This window comes from Malaclemys terrapin, chromosome 7 (assembly GCF_027887155.1).
Source record: "Malaclemys terrapin pileata isolate rMalTer1 chromosome 7, rMalTer1.hap1, whole genome shotgun sequence".
In the NCBI taxonomy this organism is placed as follows: domain Eukaryota; kingdom Metazoa; phylum Chordata; order Testudines; family Emydidae; genus Malaclemys; species Malaclemys terrapin.
In genome coordinates, this window is record NC_071511.1 from 125,255,994 (window position 1) to 125,275,195 (window position 19,202).

At 46.4% G+C, this 19,202-nt stretch overlaps 1 protein-coding gene across 1 annotated transcript; it reads right to left on the reverse strand.

The window, feature by feature from the left end:
• Nucleotides 1–12,785: 12,785 nt before the first annotated feature.
• On the reverse strand, nt 12,786–15,887 carry LBX1 (ladybird homeobox 1). Its single transcript, XM_054035272.1, has 2 exons — nt 15,040–15,887; nt 12,786–14,316 (listed from the first exon to the last, which is right to left on the reverse strand). The coding sequence occupies exons 1-2, from the start codon at nt 15,362–15,364 to the stop codon at nt 13,829–13,831; spliced, it is 813 nt and encodes a 270-aa protein (XP_053891247.1). The 5' UTR covers nt 15,365–15,887; the 3' UTR covers nt 12,786–13,828.
• Nucleotides 15,888–19,202: the final 3,315 nt, after the last annotated feature.

Below are 19,202 nucleotides of genomic sequence, written 5' to 3' on the forward strand. Positions count from 1 at the left end.
CTTTTACTTCTGTCTGGCACAGAATTGTTTGACCTTGGAGATGACCTGCTTGGGCCTCGGTTTCCCCATCTATAATATCGGGGGGGAAATACTGCCTTAAACTCACAGGGGTGCCCTGAGACTTGCATGACTGATGTTCCCAAAGGCAAAGTCTCCTTAGGAGTAAACAAGCCTGGTATTGTAACCTTGCAGTTCGTGTCTCTTCCTAATGGGCGTTAATATCCTTCCTAGATTAAAGAAAAGCAGTTGCCTCTTCAATGTTTCTTCGCAACAGCCTTCATTCACCTAACCATCCCCATGCACGGGCGATTTGAGTGATGCATGACCAGATCTCATTTCCAGGGAAAATAGAAGACCCTTCGTGAAAACAATGACGTTGCGTCATATGTAATTAGGCTCCAAGCTGGTGGCTATTTCCTTTAACTGACAATGGGGGGCGGGGATTGGGGATCGAAATCTAAGCCCTGGCAGGAGAAGAAATCAAATCTAGCGAATGGCCTTGACACGTGATGTGGATAGGCCCCGCCTCCATGCCAGGCTCTCTTCATGTGTCCATTCCACGCCCAGCTCCACTCTTCGATGGAGTTTTGCTTTGTCTTGTATCATTGGGTCTTAAAAATTAATGGCTCTTGGAAATGTCTCGTAGGGCTATTCGCTCTGTCCCAGGTACGATTTTTTTTACACCCCCAAAAGATCCCCCTAAGACAGCGTCCTTGCTAGGGCCTTGGCAGATTTCATTATACAATAACCAGCGCCCCCTTTGCAGCCGGCAAGGTAGCCTATTTCCATGCTAGCATCCAATTTCCCTTCCTGGGTATTTAGTTCAACTCTTTAACATCAGCCACATAATTAGAATTTGGATTTCCATTAATTTTCCTTGAGCCTGCAACCATTTTAAGATCACACTGGTAATTAACGTGATACATCACTAATTTCACCAAGCACAATCTAAATGGGAGATCACCGCGTGTCTAGCAGGATTTGGAGAAGCCTGGGGGCGGGGAGGGAAAAGGGGGGAGGGGCGGGAAATATGCTCCCGTCCCCTCCCAGTTTACCTGGGACTGTCCAAGGTGTCCATACTATCCCCTTTAGCAATTGTTTGTTTGCAAGTTGCACGGTCTGCAGTCTGGCTTCCTGACATCACGCGCGCTTGCAAAGGAAAATAAACTTTCTTTCCCAGTAAATTTAACAATTAAAAATATTTATCGGTAGCAGATTTACGTTGTTGTGTCTCCAGTCTTGGGGCATATTGGTAGACTATTAAGACTAATTAGCATCCTTTCTGCATGCAGATTTACTAAGCTGATTGCAGTATAACTCATCCCTAAAAGCCCCTGTTCCTCCACATTTGCACAGCGTAGCTGACGGCATGGCCCCTTCGTCTCTTTCCGCGCTTGCAAACAGCTCACGTTAGCCAGGCCTTGTGCTAAGTAAACTTTACAAATGTGAAGCAATAACAATTTGAGTTAGACGCTTGCAACGTACTAAAAAGGAAATATTACCTTGGGAGCTTCCATTGGCAATATCTGGTGGGAACCAGGGAGGCTACACGGATAGAACAACAGAGCAGATACAGGCTGTATTTTCTGATCACTAAAGCCGGGGCTGTTCGTTTCATAAATATATTTGGAAATAAAGCCGGGGCTGGGTGTGCTCCGGAAGCTAAGCCGCACGAAAGGGGAAAGAAAGAGGAAGAGGAAGAGAGAGACAAAAAAAGAAAGTTTAGCTCATTTTTTTAAAATGCATCAAGGAGAACGAAGATGCGTTCTGGAAAGTTTGTAAAACGCAGCTACAAACGACACCAGCTGCTTATATTGTGGGGTTTTAGACTGGTTTAAAGCTCATGGATCACCCTTCCCAACAAAATTTTTTTTTGGGGGGGGGGGGGGCGCTATGAATATTCTGTTTGCCCCACTTTGCATTTAAAATATTTAAACCACGGCAGAAGGCTCTGAGAGGCTCTTTGCAGGTAGATGGGAAGCATTAGCTAGCATGCTCTTTTAAAGCACACACTGCTGGTTTATTATTAACACACTGGGAAGTACATAAGCCCCACAACTTTATTCTCTTTAATGAGCCTGGAAGAGCACGTTGGCCCTGAAGGGTTTTGTTCATTAAAGATGTAAGCTGTAGGAATATTGTCTCATTAATTATCTGGTTTTAATTACACTGTTACCCTTTGAATCCAGATATTAGAAAAAAAAAGTTTACACAGTTAGATCCTCACACACTTCAGAAAAAGCATTTCATGGGTGTGTGTGTTTTTTTTTTTCAATACAGGGCCGCATTGCAAAATGGCATAGACAGAAACATAAGACAGATCTGAAGGGATGGATGGGTGCGTAGAGCAGATGAGAGGATAGACAGCCCAGCTAGACAGATGTGGAGGAGGACAGCTGGAGAGGTGGATTCTAAGAAATAACTTATCCTATATTTTTTTCTAACCATCATTTAGTTGAAAGGAAAATATTTTGATTCTCAGCGTCTGCTGCACTGAAGCTTTTAACCTCTTGCATATTCCCAGATAACGACCAAGGCTGGTTTAGGGGTAAGTGCTGGCGGAGGGAGGGGCTGGGAGGAACAGGTCCACCCCAGATTGCAGCTTTGCAACCACTTGGTGAAGCGAGGTCAGGGCTTGCACCCTGGCAAGAGAAAACCCGGAGACAACTCCCCAGTTCCCAGCTCGTTAGCCTTTCTCAGCTCCTTGCAAGCCGGATCCTCTCCAGTTAATTTCATGTTACTGCGAATTTGCTCGCCCGTTAGGAACCCCAAGTGTGTAGACCTCTCCCTCCCAGCTGCAAAGAAACAGGTTCCTTTAGAAACCCACGAGACAGACACCTTTGCAGAGTACTTGCAGGTGGGAGTGGGCAAACCAGAGCGGCTAGTCCAACCCGATCACACGCAGGGGCACACCCTAGGTGTTGTTACAATTCTAACTACCCAGGTAGTTTGTCATTAATTACCCAGCGCTAAATTGTGCTGTTTTCCCTTTAAATCCCAGACATTTTGACAGGCCACATTAAAGTGCAACCCGCTCAGGCTGAGAACATCATAAAAACCGGACAGGCAATTTCTGTTTTCCCCAAATAGCCAGGGTAACGCGTTCTGCATCTTTGATTTTAATGCACTAAACTGGCAGCTAAGCAGTAAGGGAGCAAAAGGGGTGGGTGGGTGGTGGAGATTCAGCATTGGGGGGGGGGGGGGGACGACAAAAAACCCTGGACTAGGAAGCAGAGCTTAGCTTTGTATTTCTTTCTCTTTGCAAGCCCTGCCCCACATCAGCCCCCCTCCCTTGCTAAAATCCATTGCACCGACTGAATTATCAACTAGAATTTGATTAATATGCAAATCTGAGGCAAACAGCTCCATATAATTCTTTCAGTGGAGAGTAATTAATCAACAGTTAAAGCAAATTAATACATATATCAATTTTGTCAGGAACATGCTTAGTTCAATAGCCCGTAAAATTGAAGTTTGAAGTATTAAGGGGCTCTACAGAAACGTTATGACTAAAACTTTCAAATTGATCCTATTTAGTAATCAATCAGCCTCTCCCCTCGGGTTAATCTGTCTAATTTTTCATCTCAAATCATACACTTTAGTGACATGCCATCTAGCAAACAGTCGATAAAAAGTTAACAAAAATGATAACGACTCCAGCACACAGTGAGTTGTGTGTGTGTGTGATACAATCCAGCATCTTGAAGCTTAGATCGTTTCCAATATGATGCAGAGAAACTGCTCTCCAACAAACCTCGTTTGGCAAAGCATCTAATTAAATATGCAATTATTTTTTTCTGCCTCTTTCTAATTCCTTCCCCTCCCAAAGTGGGTCTGATTTAACAGTGACCAAGCTCACCAGTGCCTTGCGTATGTATTCATCTCTTAGTCTTACGGTAGCATTGCCCAGGATGTCCCATGGTTAGGGTGAAAGTGACCAGGTTATCAGATCTATTATCTATTTAGATCCTTAATACTAGGTATAGATCTCTCTCTCCTCTACATAACGTGTTCATGTTAGATCTATCTATAGATAGATCTATATCTAGTTATACATTATGTACACATGCGCACTATCTTTCTATCTGATCTATATCTCCAGATACATACACATCCTAAGTCTATCTATCGATAGCAGAGTCATGAATATAGAGGGTTTAGATGTATCCTAGTGATTCCATTTGAGATCGCCTTTAGACCCTTTCCAGACTCCACCCCCCCCCCACCTTTCTTTCATCTGGGCTCACAGCCCGCCTAGAATCGATTGGCTGATTACTAGGTATTGATAGAAAGGGAAGGTGGGTAGTACATTATGTTGACGTTCTGGCTTCACCTTGAGCAACCAGTGAAATGAGGGATGAGAGTCTACAGTGCTGAGATTAATAGGGGGCCGAGCACTACCCCTCCCAGCTTTTCCTCCCCCAGGTTCCCGTTTACTTTGTGCCGGGGGACAGGAGACACATATGGGCTGGATCCAGCAATGGAAGAAGCCTTTCCACTCACTCCACAAGGAGGAGGCCCAGGGTCCAGAAAAGCTGATCTCACCACAAGTGCTAATTTTGTAATACTTAACTCTCTAGCCCCAGCCCTCTGAGCTCCTCCACCAGGGCAGAGACCTCTTATGTTTTGCCTGCTCTTGACACCATCCTATAAAACATACATAGCAAACTATTATTTATCATAATGCACAGCTGGGTGATTATAGAGCCCAGGGTTGGAGGGGAGATCTACATGCTAGCGAAGAGCTGGGCATTATTATTATCCCTAAATGCAAATCATAAAGACAGGAAACAACAGATGGACTCAGTTGTTCTCAGCGAATTCAGCTGTTGGCCACACGAGGTCTGGGATACGGGGGTGAGTTTAGGGAATGCTTGAGGTGGCCCTCACTCTTCTAAAGGTTTAGGACCAGTTAGGAAAAATCCCTATTGATTTCAGTGAGACAATGAGAAAGGTCCCTTATGTCTCACCAAGCAAATCTATACAGTATAGACACAGAGTGCAGATAGATCAGTTAAACATAGGGTGCTACCTCTTATCGATTCACTCCTTGGGGGATATATTAGGGACAACTCCCAGAGAACTCTGGCAGGTGTGAGAGGGCTTTTGTGTGTGGATGGGGTGGGCTGAGATAGGAGTCAGACCAAGGGTTCACTATACAGTGTAGACATACCCTGGGAGTCTTTCTATCGACTTCAGGCTCTGAGGGAAGCCAGGATGGTGAACTAAGTCTTAGTAAATTCACTGATGCTTCCCAACCCCTGCACATTGCTGGGGCGGGGGCAGGGGTCTGGAAGTCATGGGACCCTTTTCCATGTTCAAATCTCTTTTCATTTCAATCATTGACTTATGGGTGGAGGGGTGGGGTTGGACACGAAAAAAGAAAACCAGTTGTTCTCCTTGCTATCGCTAGGAGAATAAATACAAGATCTCAGCGATGAGAGGCAAGAATTCACTACCATGAGGACTTTTGCTGTGGCCTTGGATGGGAGCAGGGTCCCAGCCTGCTGTCTGGGTTATAATCAGGTAGTGAAAACAAAGCAAGACGCTCCCTTTTTTGGAATCCGCTCCCCTGACCACACTGCTTAGGGTGGATGGGTTTTATGGGTCAGGCAATCGCCCGAGCCGGGGGAGTTCTAGGCTCAGTCCCTGGTTCTGCTACAGACCCCGTGTGACCTCGGGAGTCCATCTCTCTGCCTTAGTTCCCGGCCTGTAAAGAGAAGATTACAACCCTTCCTCACTCTGTCTTGTCTCTTCAGACTGTAAACTCTTCAGGGCAGGGAAGATGTATGTAGAATGCCAGTGGTAACTGCCACACCAAACCATAAGAGGGGGCCCGACCCTGAGTCCTTGCTAAGAGAGGTGCAGCCATTTAACAGATGGCTTTGTCCATCTACCAAAATATCCAGGCATTGTAATGAGATGGCTTGTGTCTCTCAGGATCCTTTGAAATTCCCCATCACCCATAACCTTCTGCGCTATGGGATTCCAGCCCCCAAACCTTAGAGACTCCAGTTCCAGCCAGTTTGCTTTGACTTAGAATAATAGGATAGCAGGGTTGGAAGGGACCTCAGGAGGTCATCTAGTCCAACCCCCTGCTCAAAGTAGGACCAACACCACCTAAATCATCCCAGCCCAGGGCTTTGTCAAGCCAGGCCTTAAAAACCTCTAAGGAAGGAGATTCCCCCACCTCCCTAGGGAACCCATTCCAGTGCTTCACCACCCTCGTAGTGAAATAGTGTTTCCTAATATCCAACCTAGACCTCCCCCACTGCATCTTGAGACCATTGCTCCTTTACTCCTTGTTCTGACTTAGTTGTGTGGGTCTCTTTCTTGCAGGTATATTGTAGGGCTGGGATTTAAACCCAGCAGGCACAGAACTCTCTCTGCATTGCCCCTCACAGGGGTCTTAGTACCTTGGATTCTAAAAGCATTTTTACTGGGAGGCCATCGGGGCTGTCCTGTTTCAAATGGCTTGCCTCCGCTTTCCCGCTGTTGGGAATGAAATGCCTTTTTGTGAGGGGCGGGCTGATTTGTAGCCGTGTGTGTCATTATGATCAGTCCTTGCGGGGAGATTCCACCGAAGGAAATAAGGGCGCGACCTCAACAAGAGGGGAGAAGGTTTGTGAGTCTGGAACTGACCATCAATGTGTCCCCTCCATTTCCCTTTGGACGAGGTTCCCTCGCGGTGTGCAGAAGCCCCACCCTTAAACCATGAATGGAGTCTAGGAGCCACATATGCTAATAACGTTTTAAAAATTGGGGTGGGGGCGGGGGAAGAAGAGGACAAACTATACTAATTTGCATGCTAAAAATAAACGAACGTATGTGCAGCTATCAAGACGTCTCTGGCTTTCCTGAAAGGGGCTGTGGGAACCCAGAGGTCTAAAGGGAATCTTTGTGTTTTTAACATTTCGGGAGGTGAGCCTGGAGCCAACGCGAGGAACAGTCACAAACAACCCCCCTGAGAACACAGACACCGGGAATGTTAAAAATACATGGGTCAGGTTTGATTTCCTCCTGATGATGTTGCCCTGGTCCATTCTCTCCCTCCCCCCTCCCCCCCCCCGCCCCTAGTTTACGTCCCCATGGAGATAACCTTGCTGGAAAGTGCTTTTTGCACTTTACCAGACGCCTGCTGTTGGTAACCTCGATTCTCTTTGAATTTTGCGCATTTCCCGATTCTAACCCAGTCCACCTGCAACCCAAGCGCCCGTATTTCCTTTATACAATAAGCGGTGTTTCCTCTCCCGGCCCCACATACGCACCCCGTTCCCATTTCGCCTTTGCCCCCACACGCACCCTGCGGAGATATTTTGCGCCGCGAGGTTTCTCGACCAACCCAAACTGCGCGGCTGCGCGCAAACAACAAAAAAGAAGCGAGCAGGACTCGGGGCCAGGGGAACTCAATGGAAGTTCGACCAGTGCCCTTGCGCGTTGATGGAAACCACGTGGATTGGCAGTGGTGCCCCCAACTGGAGAGCCAGGGAGCTGTTCAGTGCAGAATGCGGAGCCTGTTGTGAGTGGCGAGGGGAGATTTCCACGCGATGGAAGCTGTGCCATCGTCTTTCAACCAATTCTGGATGGAGATGGCAGACATCGACTGAGCCCACACGGGAGGCTCTTGGTTTCTTGCCAAGGATTTGAGATGTATTGAGAAAGATCACACACTTCTTCAGCTCCCCCCCCCCCATAAAGGGGAGAGCTAATCCCCCCTCCCTTCCACGTGGTTTGACTCCCCTGCCTTTACCCAACGTGAACAGAGGCAGATGATGCCGGGAGCCAACGCCAAGTTTAGCTGGGACACACCAGAGTCACCTATTTCTGGGGAATCTCTGGAGTATGGTAGGAACCGATCTGAAAGCAGACTGGCAGCAAACAGATCAACATAGCTGTGAATTATGCCCCATTGAGTCTATATCTCTAATGTTCGGTAGATTAACACACACACACACACACATATCTATCTATCCCCAGCTCCAGGAATAATCAAAAGCCCATATGCTAGAGCCTAGATCGAAATGATGAATGTAATTTATGCAGGACCAAATTCAGGAAGGAGTCAAGCTGAAACCTGCAGTTCCACTTTCCCCTTCCCAACACACGTGTCACCTCTAGTCTGGGTCAATAAAGAGCTGGGGTCGTTGAAATGCAGGTGGAACATGACGTCATTTACCTGCCCGGTGAATTTCAGTGGGTCCAAATTTGCTCTCTTTACAGGACACGCACACACCAGGCCCAAGTCACAAGCAACCCCATCTATCAAAGAAGGGAGAAGGAAGGGATTAAGGAACCCTCCGGGTAATCTGATTCCCCTTCAGTCTACTCTTGTTCTTGCTTCACAAATAGCAACTGCAAGCATGCAAAATATTTAAATATAAAAAATGATACGTTTGATGTGTTTAAACAGATGTAAAAGGTTATTCCGTGGAACCTGGGCATCTGTTTACACACATCAGCCATTATAGAGAGGGTCAGAGGGTCGGGATTATGTAACTATCAAAGGGAAGTGGCGAATAACGGGTGATTAGTGTGTGTGTGGGTGTGTGGAGGTGCAATGATCTATGAAGATGCTGGGTGTGCCTACAGTGGGTCTATAGTAGCGAATGTGTTGCATATGTGTGAAGTGTGTGCCTGGCTGTGTGTGTTGGGAAGGTGTGTGTGCAGAGGTGTGTGGGGACCGTGGTTAATGAGGATGGGGGTGGGAGGGAGTGTCTGTGTTTTGTATGAAGAGGGGGGTGTTTGCGCGCTTTGTGGAATGTGTGCGCGCACTGGTGTGCGGGCAGTTATTTGCGCGGCTATGTTGTGTGTGAGCTGTAGTGTGTGCTCGTTGTGTGTGTGTGAGAGGCTATGGTGAGCATAGCGTTGTGTATGCATAGCAGTGTACGGAGGGGTGCAGACCTGTGTGTATGTATTTGCACTTCTGGCTCTGGGGTTGTGCGCGCAGTGGTATTTGAGGATGCGCTGGGGTGGGTGTGTGTTGAAGACTACACCAAGTGTAATCAGCGGAGTGCAGGGAAAGCTCTGACTCCTACCCCAACCCCAGAATCAAAAAGAAAAAGCCTTCCCTTTCAGCAGGGACTCATGCATCAAACTTCAATTTTCCGGACGATTGAATTAGTGATTTTTTTTCTCCTGAACTAAAATACACTTAAGTCTTTGGGATTAATTACCACGTTCTGGTCCCTCAGACTGTAGTATTAGTTATCGTAGCCACGTTTGACATCAACCCTGACACCTCATAAAATAAGGAACTGAATTTCACTGACTCAACCTGCTTTAGCCCTGTTGGATAATTCAGAAGGGGGCTTTATTCTTCGTCTGGGAGCTCTTTGTTCAGTGAACAACATCGAATACGGATCTCCAGCCCAACCGGGTGCAAACCCAGGCGCCAGCAGCCCCACCCCCCAACAGGACAATGTCAGGTTTGGGGCTCAGAGGAGGGGGGTTAACAGCCCTGCAGAATGTCAAGCCCGGCTATTAAAAATATGGATTCCAAGGGGGAAATCATTAAAAAATACATCTGACCTCCAGGTGCAGGGCTGGGGGTGTGGCGTGCTAGAGAGAGATCTGCGGGGATTTAGGGGCAGGGGAGGAGGGCTGGACGGACAGCCAGGTAGATGGGGTGTCCTTTTGTTTTCACATCTGGAGAAGTGGACTCCCGAGGCCCCCGCTAGCCCCAGAGCCAGCACCCGGAGGGGAGCGAGCCGAAGTGTAATCACACCTTGCGCGCACCTGCCCGTGGCAAGCCCACAGCACGTATTCCGACGGCTAAACACCGGGTCCCAACACGGCCCCGCAAACTAATCTAGCAGATCCTACAAGCACAACTGACACACACCGCCAGGCGCGCACCCCCCGCCCGCTGCAGCGCATCGGAGGCCGGTCTGTGCATCAATAATCCTAACAATTAAAAATAATAACGGGGGACACTCCGCAAACAGCCAAACACTTGCGCGCCGCGCTGCTGAGGGCCGATGGAAAGAGAAGGGGCTAAAAATTGTTAAACACCAAGCCCTCCCCCTCCCACCTCCCCGGCTGGGAATGACACAAACTCCACTATTCGTTTTACTTCGTCCTATTCATATCTAAAAGTGACCCACCCCCAAGGGAAAAAAAGCAAAACAAAAACACGTTTGCAAAATGCCAGGGGTTTTTCCTTGCAAGAAAGAAAAAACGGGTTTAATGGCTCAACCCCTGGTTAAATTATGACAGTTTTGTATCTTCCTTCCCCTTCCTTTATTTTGAAGACACGCAAGAGTCCCCCATGCTCGGGGCTTTGTGCCCAGGGGGGAGCCTGATTTCGTCTGAAGTTTGGGGCTTTGAATTCCATGAGCCCCCCCCGCCCCCCCTCCCCACCGCTCCAGGTCTGTCTCCTAAAATCTACAGCACCGGGTTTGCACATTTGGGCGGCTCTGTACAAAATGCCATTTGCTTCCGGAAAACAGGGGCAAGCGAAGAACGACTTTGTCCCTTTGTACTTTGGCGGGTTTATTTTGGGGGCGAGGAGGGGCCTCTCCTGTCCAGCCAGCGCTGGTTTTAAACACCAGCAAAAGCCCCTTGATAGATGAGTCCAAACTAAAAATCTGAAATCATGTCCTCGCCTGCCTCGCTTTGCTGCGGGGAAGCTCCAACCCTATCTCCGCCCTGAACAAGAAATCGGGCCCCAACACCGCAGCGTCTGAAAACCGAGGGAGAGGAAAATCCCTCTAGAAAGCGGCGTATCCAGCTAATGTAGGGAAGTGATCATTTAAAAAAAAAGGCGTGAAAAGTGAGGGCTACCGCCCGAGTCTCTTTGTTTAATCTTCTTTTGTTTCTAAGCATGCAAATGAAGTAAATAAAACACCGCCTGCTTTGGGCATGCGAGCCAGCCGCGTGAACAGGCTGCAAATCTTAGGAAGCAGGTATTATTTTTTACTAATCTGCGTTAGCCACGTGTGGTAAACTTCTCCGGGTTCAGCGCGGCCCTGTCTCCAGCCAGCTCTTGTGTTCGCAGACTGAAGTCAATAGATCAGAAATCCAAATTAACTCCGGGCCTAGTCTCCCCCATCCCACCCCCGCCCCCCCTTTTTATTTTATATCTTGGTTATTTTGTCGTGCTTGCAGCCTCATTAAATCCATTCCAAGACAAAAGAATAAAAGCATAAGGGGGGGGAGAGGAGAGGGGAGTGAAAAAAAAAGAGAGAACAGATAAAGAAAACAAATAAAGCCCTTTAACAAGATCTCTACATAAATGTCACAGTTTCTCAGCATTTACGATTTGCCTGCTTAGCATAAAAACACTTAAGAACAAGATTGAAGGCTTTGTGAGATATCTGGACAGAAGTCAAACATATCACTGGCAAAAAAAATGTTGGGGGGGGGGGCGAGAGACAAGTGCTCTCCGAAATAATACCAAAGAAAGTGGATTTCATTGTAATTCATAGACTTGTTCCAAATGCCAAGAGAGAAAGAATAGAAGCCACATGGAAGGGCGCAGATGCCCCGATGAAGGGGGAACAGCTCTGCTCCCATTATTGTGGGAGGGAGGGTTAACCTAATCCATCAAATTGTCTGGAAATTGTGAAGAAAATTCAAAACCCATATGGCCTCCAAGCTTTCGGGCCCTTTTTGCGACGGAGGGACACGCTTGTTTCAGCATTGCGAGCCGCGGGAGGTTGTACATGCGCCATTGTCACTTGTCAGTTCAGAGAAGAGGGCTCATTTGTCCCCAGTTTTCATGCTTTACGCTAAAAATTACAACCCCATCCATTTTCAAAGAGGAGAAAGATTTATTTCGCCTCGGAGAAACTGGCCCAAACCCCCCCGCCCCCTCCCCGCAAACCCATCCTGTCCGATTTGGAGCCTTCTTTTTCTGACTCTGCCACTATCTACCAGATTTGTCTTTCTCACATAAATTTTGCAAAGAATAGGCAAACGCGCATCGCCGGGGTGAAAAGGCAGGACACGCTATTGGGGGAACAAATTTAGCAGGATTTTTTTTTGGGGGGGGGGATTAAAAAGGGAAAATGTAAATTAAAAATCATCCATCATCATCTTTTTGGGGAGGCGTGGGGGAAGCAGAGGTGCTACCTGAAAATGTTAATATATTTGCAACTCTGCCGGGGGAAGAGAGAGAAAAAAAATCACCCACCGTGGTGGTTGTCCATGTTACGATCTTTAGTGGAAACGGGCGATTTTGTCATTTTCGCTTTGTGTTTTCAAATGGGATATTTCCTCTATAATTTAGAGCTGGAAAACTCGTTGTAGATCTAAAAAATTCTACACGTGTGTATCATTATATATCTACACACACAGAGACTTATTACTTGAACACTAAAATACAATACTATAGGATATACAGTCTATCTCATTATTTATAGATATACACACACAGTATGTTTTAATTTCTTTGCAGGGGTTTTCTGTTGAGAAAGAAAATTGCAACTCCTAGTTTATTCCTCGATTGATTTCTCTCTACCCTTTAATTTGTAACTTGTTTTACATTAAAAAAAAAATACATTTTTATCATTGGTTCGTCCACCCCAAAATAGACACAACTACTAGAGCTGGAACGATTTAAAATGGAAATATGAATGGATGTGTCTATAAGGAAAGTGGCAATTCCTTGTGGTGGAACCGTATTTTGTAATCTCAGACGAAGAAGAGAGATTAGAGGCATATTTAGTTCACAAAGAATAACGTTAAAAGTCTATTAAAATGGTAAAGATTTTATTGTATCGGAAAAAGATCTATCTGTACAATTCTAAGAGCCAGTAAATAAAGCAACATTGTCCCTGGTGTAACTTAAATAGCAGGCCTTTGAAAATGTTTACAATTCAAACAAAAACATTTTTAAATCTGTACATTTTTTTAAATGTATAGCATCATATTTAAATGTCTTGATCTTGGGATTCGTCCTTTTTTATTTTTGTAGCATGCAAAAATTCTAAAAAGAGTAAAAAATAATTCTAGAATTTTTTTTGTAACTACCTTCATATCAAAAATACGAAAGGTAGCTTTTTAATAAAAGCACAACAATAGCAGAAAATGGTAAAAATAGCTTTTAATCGGTAAAATGAGGCAGAAATTGCATTGATACAAATATCTATGCTCGGAGGGCGCGCGGGGGGTGGTGGTGTGGTACATATTTTAAACTTGCAGTATAACCCATCCCCTATTTCCCAAAATTTGAAAAGAATTTTTTTTTTTTGTAAAAAAGAAAAAATAATTATTTCGTGCACATTTGAAACATGCAAGGAAAGAAAGAAAATTGCTAATTTTAGCCTAACTTAAATCTCCTATAAACTGGTTCATTTTTGGAAGTCGTTTAAAATAACTGCCCAACAAAACATCTCTTTGAAGTGGTGTATATATTGCAAGGTGATGCTTTCCTTTATAAAGCAAACCAATGGATATAGTTATTTTTTTAAATCATACCCTCCAAAAAAGAAAGAAAATCCATTATATATGTTTAAATATTTATACAGAAGCCATCCATAATTGCACCATTCCAAAGATGAAAACTACCTGATGTGACAGGCATGGGATATTGACTCTATTTTAAATGATTATTTTTTCCTATTGCTTATTGCTTTTATTGAAAAGGAACTGCTTTATTTAGTTGCCATCAACGCTGTGTCTATCACCAGAGTTCATCGTTCTAGAATACTGTTCAGGCTTTGCTCAGGATTTCACAGGTCCACCCCTTGAGGGTGGGGATGTGTGGCTGTCAATTTCTGGGTTTGTTTTTGTTTTGGAGAAGAAGAAGAAGAAAAGAAAAAAAAGGTGTGTGTGTATGGGGGGGGGGGGGAAATATACCCACCACCACCATCACCACCACAACAATTCAGTCATCAACGTCAATTTCCACATCTTCTTCGTCCTCTGAGCAGTCCTTACTGCTGTTGGGTTGGTCTGTGAGAGGGGATTCAGGAGGCAGTTGAAGGTGGCTGGCGGTCTCCAGTCCATGTTTGGGTAGAGTTGGAGAAAGAGAACGCGATTTCCCCCTCCCTTCCGAATTCGGCTCCAGCTCTGAAATGCTAACAATATCCACCTGGGCGTTGGGCCCCAGTTTCTTGGCAGATTCCACATCTGCTTTCATCTCCTCCAGGTCTCTTTTGAGTTTGGCTCGGCGGTTCTGAAACCAGGTGATCACCTGGGCGTTGGTCAGCCCCAGCTGCTGGGCGATTTGGTCTCGGTCGGCTGGGGAGAGATATTTCTGATACAAAAACCTCTTTTCCAGTTCGTAGATCTGGTGGTTTGTAAAGGCGGTTCTAGACTTCCTCCTTTTCTTGGGAGTTTGTCTCTGGCCAAAAATAGTCATCCCATCCCTTCCTGCAAATAGTTAGAATATTTTGCTGTTCAGTCACACACAGAGAACCCCCTGCCCTCTCCTTCCAATAAGTTGGAAGCGGACAATAATAAATAGATCAGTAGCTTTAAGGAAATCAAAGGTGAATCCAAACTCAATTAAAGTGGGGGGGTCACATATTTTGGGAAGCAACGGACAAGTCATTTGGATTTTCACCTCTGACCACCTTTCCTTGGGTGTGTTGGGAACATATCCCAAACTCTGAGCTCTCCGAGGGCTAATTCAACGCAGCAGCGTTAACAACATTCCCCCTCAACTGAGAGAGAAGGAATTAGGCCCAATTTCCCCCTGTCCTCCCATCTGTAACAACAATAAATAGTGTATCATTTGGGGGGGGGGGAGAGATAATACAACAAAGGACTAGCAACTGATTTGTGTTGCCCAGATTTTCCCTGGAAGGCAACTTTAGACCCATTTCTGGAAGGAGATGGTAGGGGAGGGAGGGAAACACTCTCTGTAAAAAATAAACTCAAAAGGTGAGGTCTTAAGGGCCAGCCAGCTGGTCTCGCCTGCGATCTTCCGCAAATCGCTCTGGTTTCCCGCTAAGCAGAGAACCTCCAGGTTGGTTTCCATCTCAGGTGAAGTTCTCCACTGATGCTCTCCACAAACGCAAGGAAGAGGAGGGGGTGGGGGTGGGGAGGAAGAGTGTGTTAAAAAACAACCACAACAGCAACCACGGATCTTACCTTCAGCTGCCTGCAGGACGCTGACTTCCAGCCCTTTGAAGGTTTTGCTGGCCAGTTCCTCCAGGGCACAGAGCGGGGAGGTTTGGGAGAGGAGCGCCCGGCTGGAGAGGGGCAGGCCGGCTGGCGGGTGCTTGTCGGTGCTGGAGAGGAGGTGCGCTGTCCCGCAGATGGTGTAACTTCGCCTGACGGCTGGCTTGTTCAGAATGTCCTCTATGCTGAAGGGGGTCAGAGGCTTGTTGGAATTGGCGGGAGGGGGTAGCTGATCCAGGGGGCTCCTTCTTCTCTCCTCCACCGAGGAAGCCTTGGCTTCTTCTTTGGAAGTCATGCTTGACTTGGGCTGGAAATTTTTTCTCTCTCTCTCTCCCCCCCACCCCGCCCGCCCCTTGCCTTTTGTTTTGGGGTCTGGCGCGGAGCCGCCGCAGCGATCTGTATTTGCACCCACCAGCGAAGGAAACAAAAATCGCAGGCGAGCAGCGGCGGCAGAAGTGGAAGGGAAAGGGGGGGTGGGGGAGGGGGAAGGCAAGAAAGTTCAAACCACCACCACCAACTCCAGCGGAGGAGAAACAGGTCTTCTTCCCGGAGCCGCCTCAGCCCGCAAGGTGAGGAGGAGGGACAGGAATTGGCGTGGCTGGGAAGGGATCCCTGCAGTCCTGACACGGAGAGAGGTGACACTGCTGCACGCCTGTCCCAGATTTCCTCTTCCCAGCCGCTATTTTAAGATACACCCCAAATCGCTCCACTTTTCCTTCCCTCCCCCCCAAGCAAAGAGCCTTTGGAGAGGGGGGAGCGAGCCAGCGGCCCCTAATCCGAGGCCGAGGGGGAGCGAGCCGGGGTAATTGACTATTGCTAACAAGTTATTGTTGATTGGGAGGTAATCAATTATCTCCAATGACACTTTTCGCCCGCTCCCTCTTGCTCGCTCGCTCGCGCGCTCTCTCTCTCTGTCCAATGCAGGCGTTTGCAAGTTGGGAGCCCCATTAATTAGGAGGCGGTTTGGAGGTGGAGCCCAGTTGAATTATAATGCTGAATGCACTTGTCATATTCTGGCCCCACTATTTGTTTGGACATATATATTTTTAAATTACATTACACCCAGGCTTTATTGCATCAGGATAATACAGTGTGGTGAAAAAATACTACTACCCTAACCCCCAAACTCACCAGTATGCCCCCACCCACCCCAGATTCCGTCTCTTTTCTTTTTTTCTTTACTTTTGATGATTATTAGTTTTAAAAACAAACCCAGATCCATGTTGTTTGTAATCAGGGAAAGAAGGGGAGATCCTGTTGCCAGGTAAGGTAGAAAATTCATCTAAAACCTTTCTGCGTATTTTGTTCCATATTTCATAAACCATTGTGTGTGTGCAGTTTGGAGCAATTTGGTGAAACATCCCGCATGTCTTTATTTATGCTGCAGAGACGGGGAAGAAGCCTTTTGCTTGGCTGCTACAAGCTCGTGGAGTTGGGGTGGGGGCCGTATGTAAAGAAAAAATAAGACCTGATTGGAAATATTGACCGTTTTTTTACGTATTTATGTGTGTGTGTATTTTGTCCCTCCTAATAACAATATGGCGAACTCCTGCTCTCTCGAGTAGTTTATAATGTACACAATACTATTCCATAGGTTCCTATACCGACGGCTCACCTCCAATATTGTTATGGCTTAATTGGGTCAGTTTTCTTCTCGGATTCTCGAAGTGACTGCCCGATGAGGTGTGGGTGCCCTACTGTGGTGGAGAAGCTTGAGGGGTATATATCATTTCTTGTAATACCTAGAGGACAGGGGAGCTAGAGAGAGGAATGCACAGCTCCCCCTTAGCGCTAGCTAAATCCTTTTCTGCTATAATTCAAGAGCAAAGGGCCACCAAACAGCGTCAGGGACATATTTCATCTCCCTTAAAAACTCCAGATGCTCCCGACACGGTGTCCCCCCCCCCTTTTTTTTTCTTTTTCCTTTTGCTTTACTCAAAAGCCTAACTGAATTATTGTTGTTTCTTAGTGCTGGGTCCCAAGACCAGGACGTGGGCACATATTTATGTATATTTGTCTCTTCTTAAGGGCTCCCTGAGTGAAGGGGACTAGTTAGTTGCCAAAAAGGTCAGCAGGAAGCCAACTGGATATAGTAGGTTTCAATCTGTTTTTTTCCCTGGCTTATAAATCAGTGGAGGAAGAGAAATCACTTTTGATTGCCTGGGGTTTTTATTATTATTATTTTATTTCTTCGCGTGATAAAGCAAATCAACACGTTACAAATGCCGTTACTAGTTTTATTAATAATAATTAATAATTCATTTTTCTTTCTGCACAAGACCAAATCAATCTTCCTGTAACATAGAAATGCCCCCCCCCCAAATCCCTCAGCCTTTTAAATTTTGAAAACAAATAATCGATCTGACTAATCACAGGTTAGGAAGAGAAAAGTGGGAGGAGGTGTTGGTGAATTTTAATTAAACCTTTTCAAGGCCCTTTGTTTGTAAACATAGGCGCGGCGGTCCTATAGAAATAGGAGTGTTTCTCGGTATAGTTAGCTAATTGGTACAGAAGAGGGGCTCCTTTTGCAGGATGAATCCATTATATTTACCGGCAATTTGCTATTTAATTTTGCATTGTCCGGCTGGAATTTTTAATATATTTAGATGCCATGAAAGCCATTCTCAAACGGTTTCAAGTGTTTTTTAAAAAAAATAGTTTATTTTTCAATCCGAAGTCCGAAGACACCGGCTAGAGGGAATATATAATTCCAGTGGCTAATGCCCCCCTTTCAAAAAAATAAATTATGATCTGTCCCTAAAACTTCATGTCCATGAAGCTAAAATTCAATACATCTCAGCACTGCCCCCCTCCCCGAATATAAACACCCTGTAATGTATGCTGCTTTTGTGAAAATGGAGTTTGATCCCAATAGCAAATATTGATCGGCTCCTGTTCTGGTCCCACGAAAAGCCAGGGAAGTGGCATTGGCTTGAGTCACTGGCTGGTTTGCTTGTTTACCCCCCCACCCCACATCTGTACCGGGGACGTGAGTCACCTCTGGTGTAAATCCGAAGTAACTCCCCTGAAAGCGATGGTCCTGCAGCAGCAGGCCAGACACAGGATCTTGTCCTGGCTTGTTCTCTTCACCTTGACGCACACGGCAAACAAACACAAAAGAGGCAAATGGCTTCTCTTAAAGCGGCCCCCTCCCAGGTTTTTTTTTTATTGCTCTCTGGGAGTCTCTTTATGCAGTGACCTATTTTTAAAGGCCTATATTGGGTTATTCATCATAGCAAATACTGCGAGGCGATCGGGGTGGGGGGAATTACATTGATTCTAAACCTCTGGGCTTCTTTGCTTTGCTGGGAGGTTGAGTTGTTTTGCTTTACTTCGTGATTTCAACATATTTGAACCCATTGGAGACTTTCCTCCTCTCCTTCCCTCCGCATTATTTTCCAAAGTGGCAAGATCCGATTTGATATACCTCTGGCACCCCCAGCTGAGTGGTCTAATTACAGGAAAGAGACAAAGAGAGAACTTTAAACGTGGTTGCTAAGACAGAGCCCTGGCTCCCTGAACCACTTTCGGTTGTGCCTTCTCTCTCTGTACACCGGAAATCAGCCTTTAAATACACTTAGGGTATGTCTACACTACGGGATTAATCCGAATTTAGATAATTCGGATTTGAGAAACAGGTTGTATAAAGCCGAAATGAGTGCGGCCACACTAGCACAGTAATTCGGTGGTGTGCGTCCAAGTACCGGGGCTAGCGTCGATTTCTGCACCGTTGCACTGTGGGTAGCAATTCCATAGCTATCCCATAGTTCCCGCAGTCTCCCGCGCCCATTGGGATTGTGGGTTAAGATCCCAGTGCCTGATGGGACAAAAAACATCGTCGCAGGTGGTTCTGGGTACAGCCTCACTTCCTCCCTCCCTCCCTCCCTGCATGAAAGCAACGGACGGCAGACAACCATTTTCGCGCCTTTTTTCCTGGGTGGGTGAACACTGCAGACTCCATACCACGGCAAGCATGGAGCCCGCTGAGGTCAAGACAGCACTCATGAATATTGCAAACACCTCGCGCGTTCTCGTGGAGTTTATGCTCAGCCAGGACCAGAAAAACGAGGCGAGGAGGCAGCGGCGGCGGCAGCGCAGCGACAAGCATGATGAGGACATGGACACGGACACGG

Excerpts from the sequence above, each read along its gene's own strand:
- LBX1 (XM_054035272.1), bottom strand. The coding sequence starts at position 15,364 with ATGACTTCCAAAGAAGAAGCCAAGGCTTCCTCGGTGGAGGAGAGAAGA. Across the intron at positions 14,317-15,039 it reads CGTCCTGCAGGCAGCTGAAG|GAAGGGATGGGATGACTATT; the intron begins GTAAGATCCGTG and ends AACTATTTGCAG.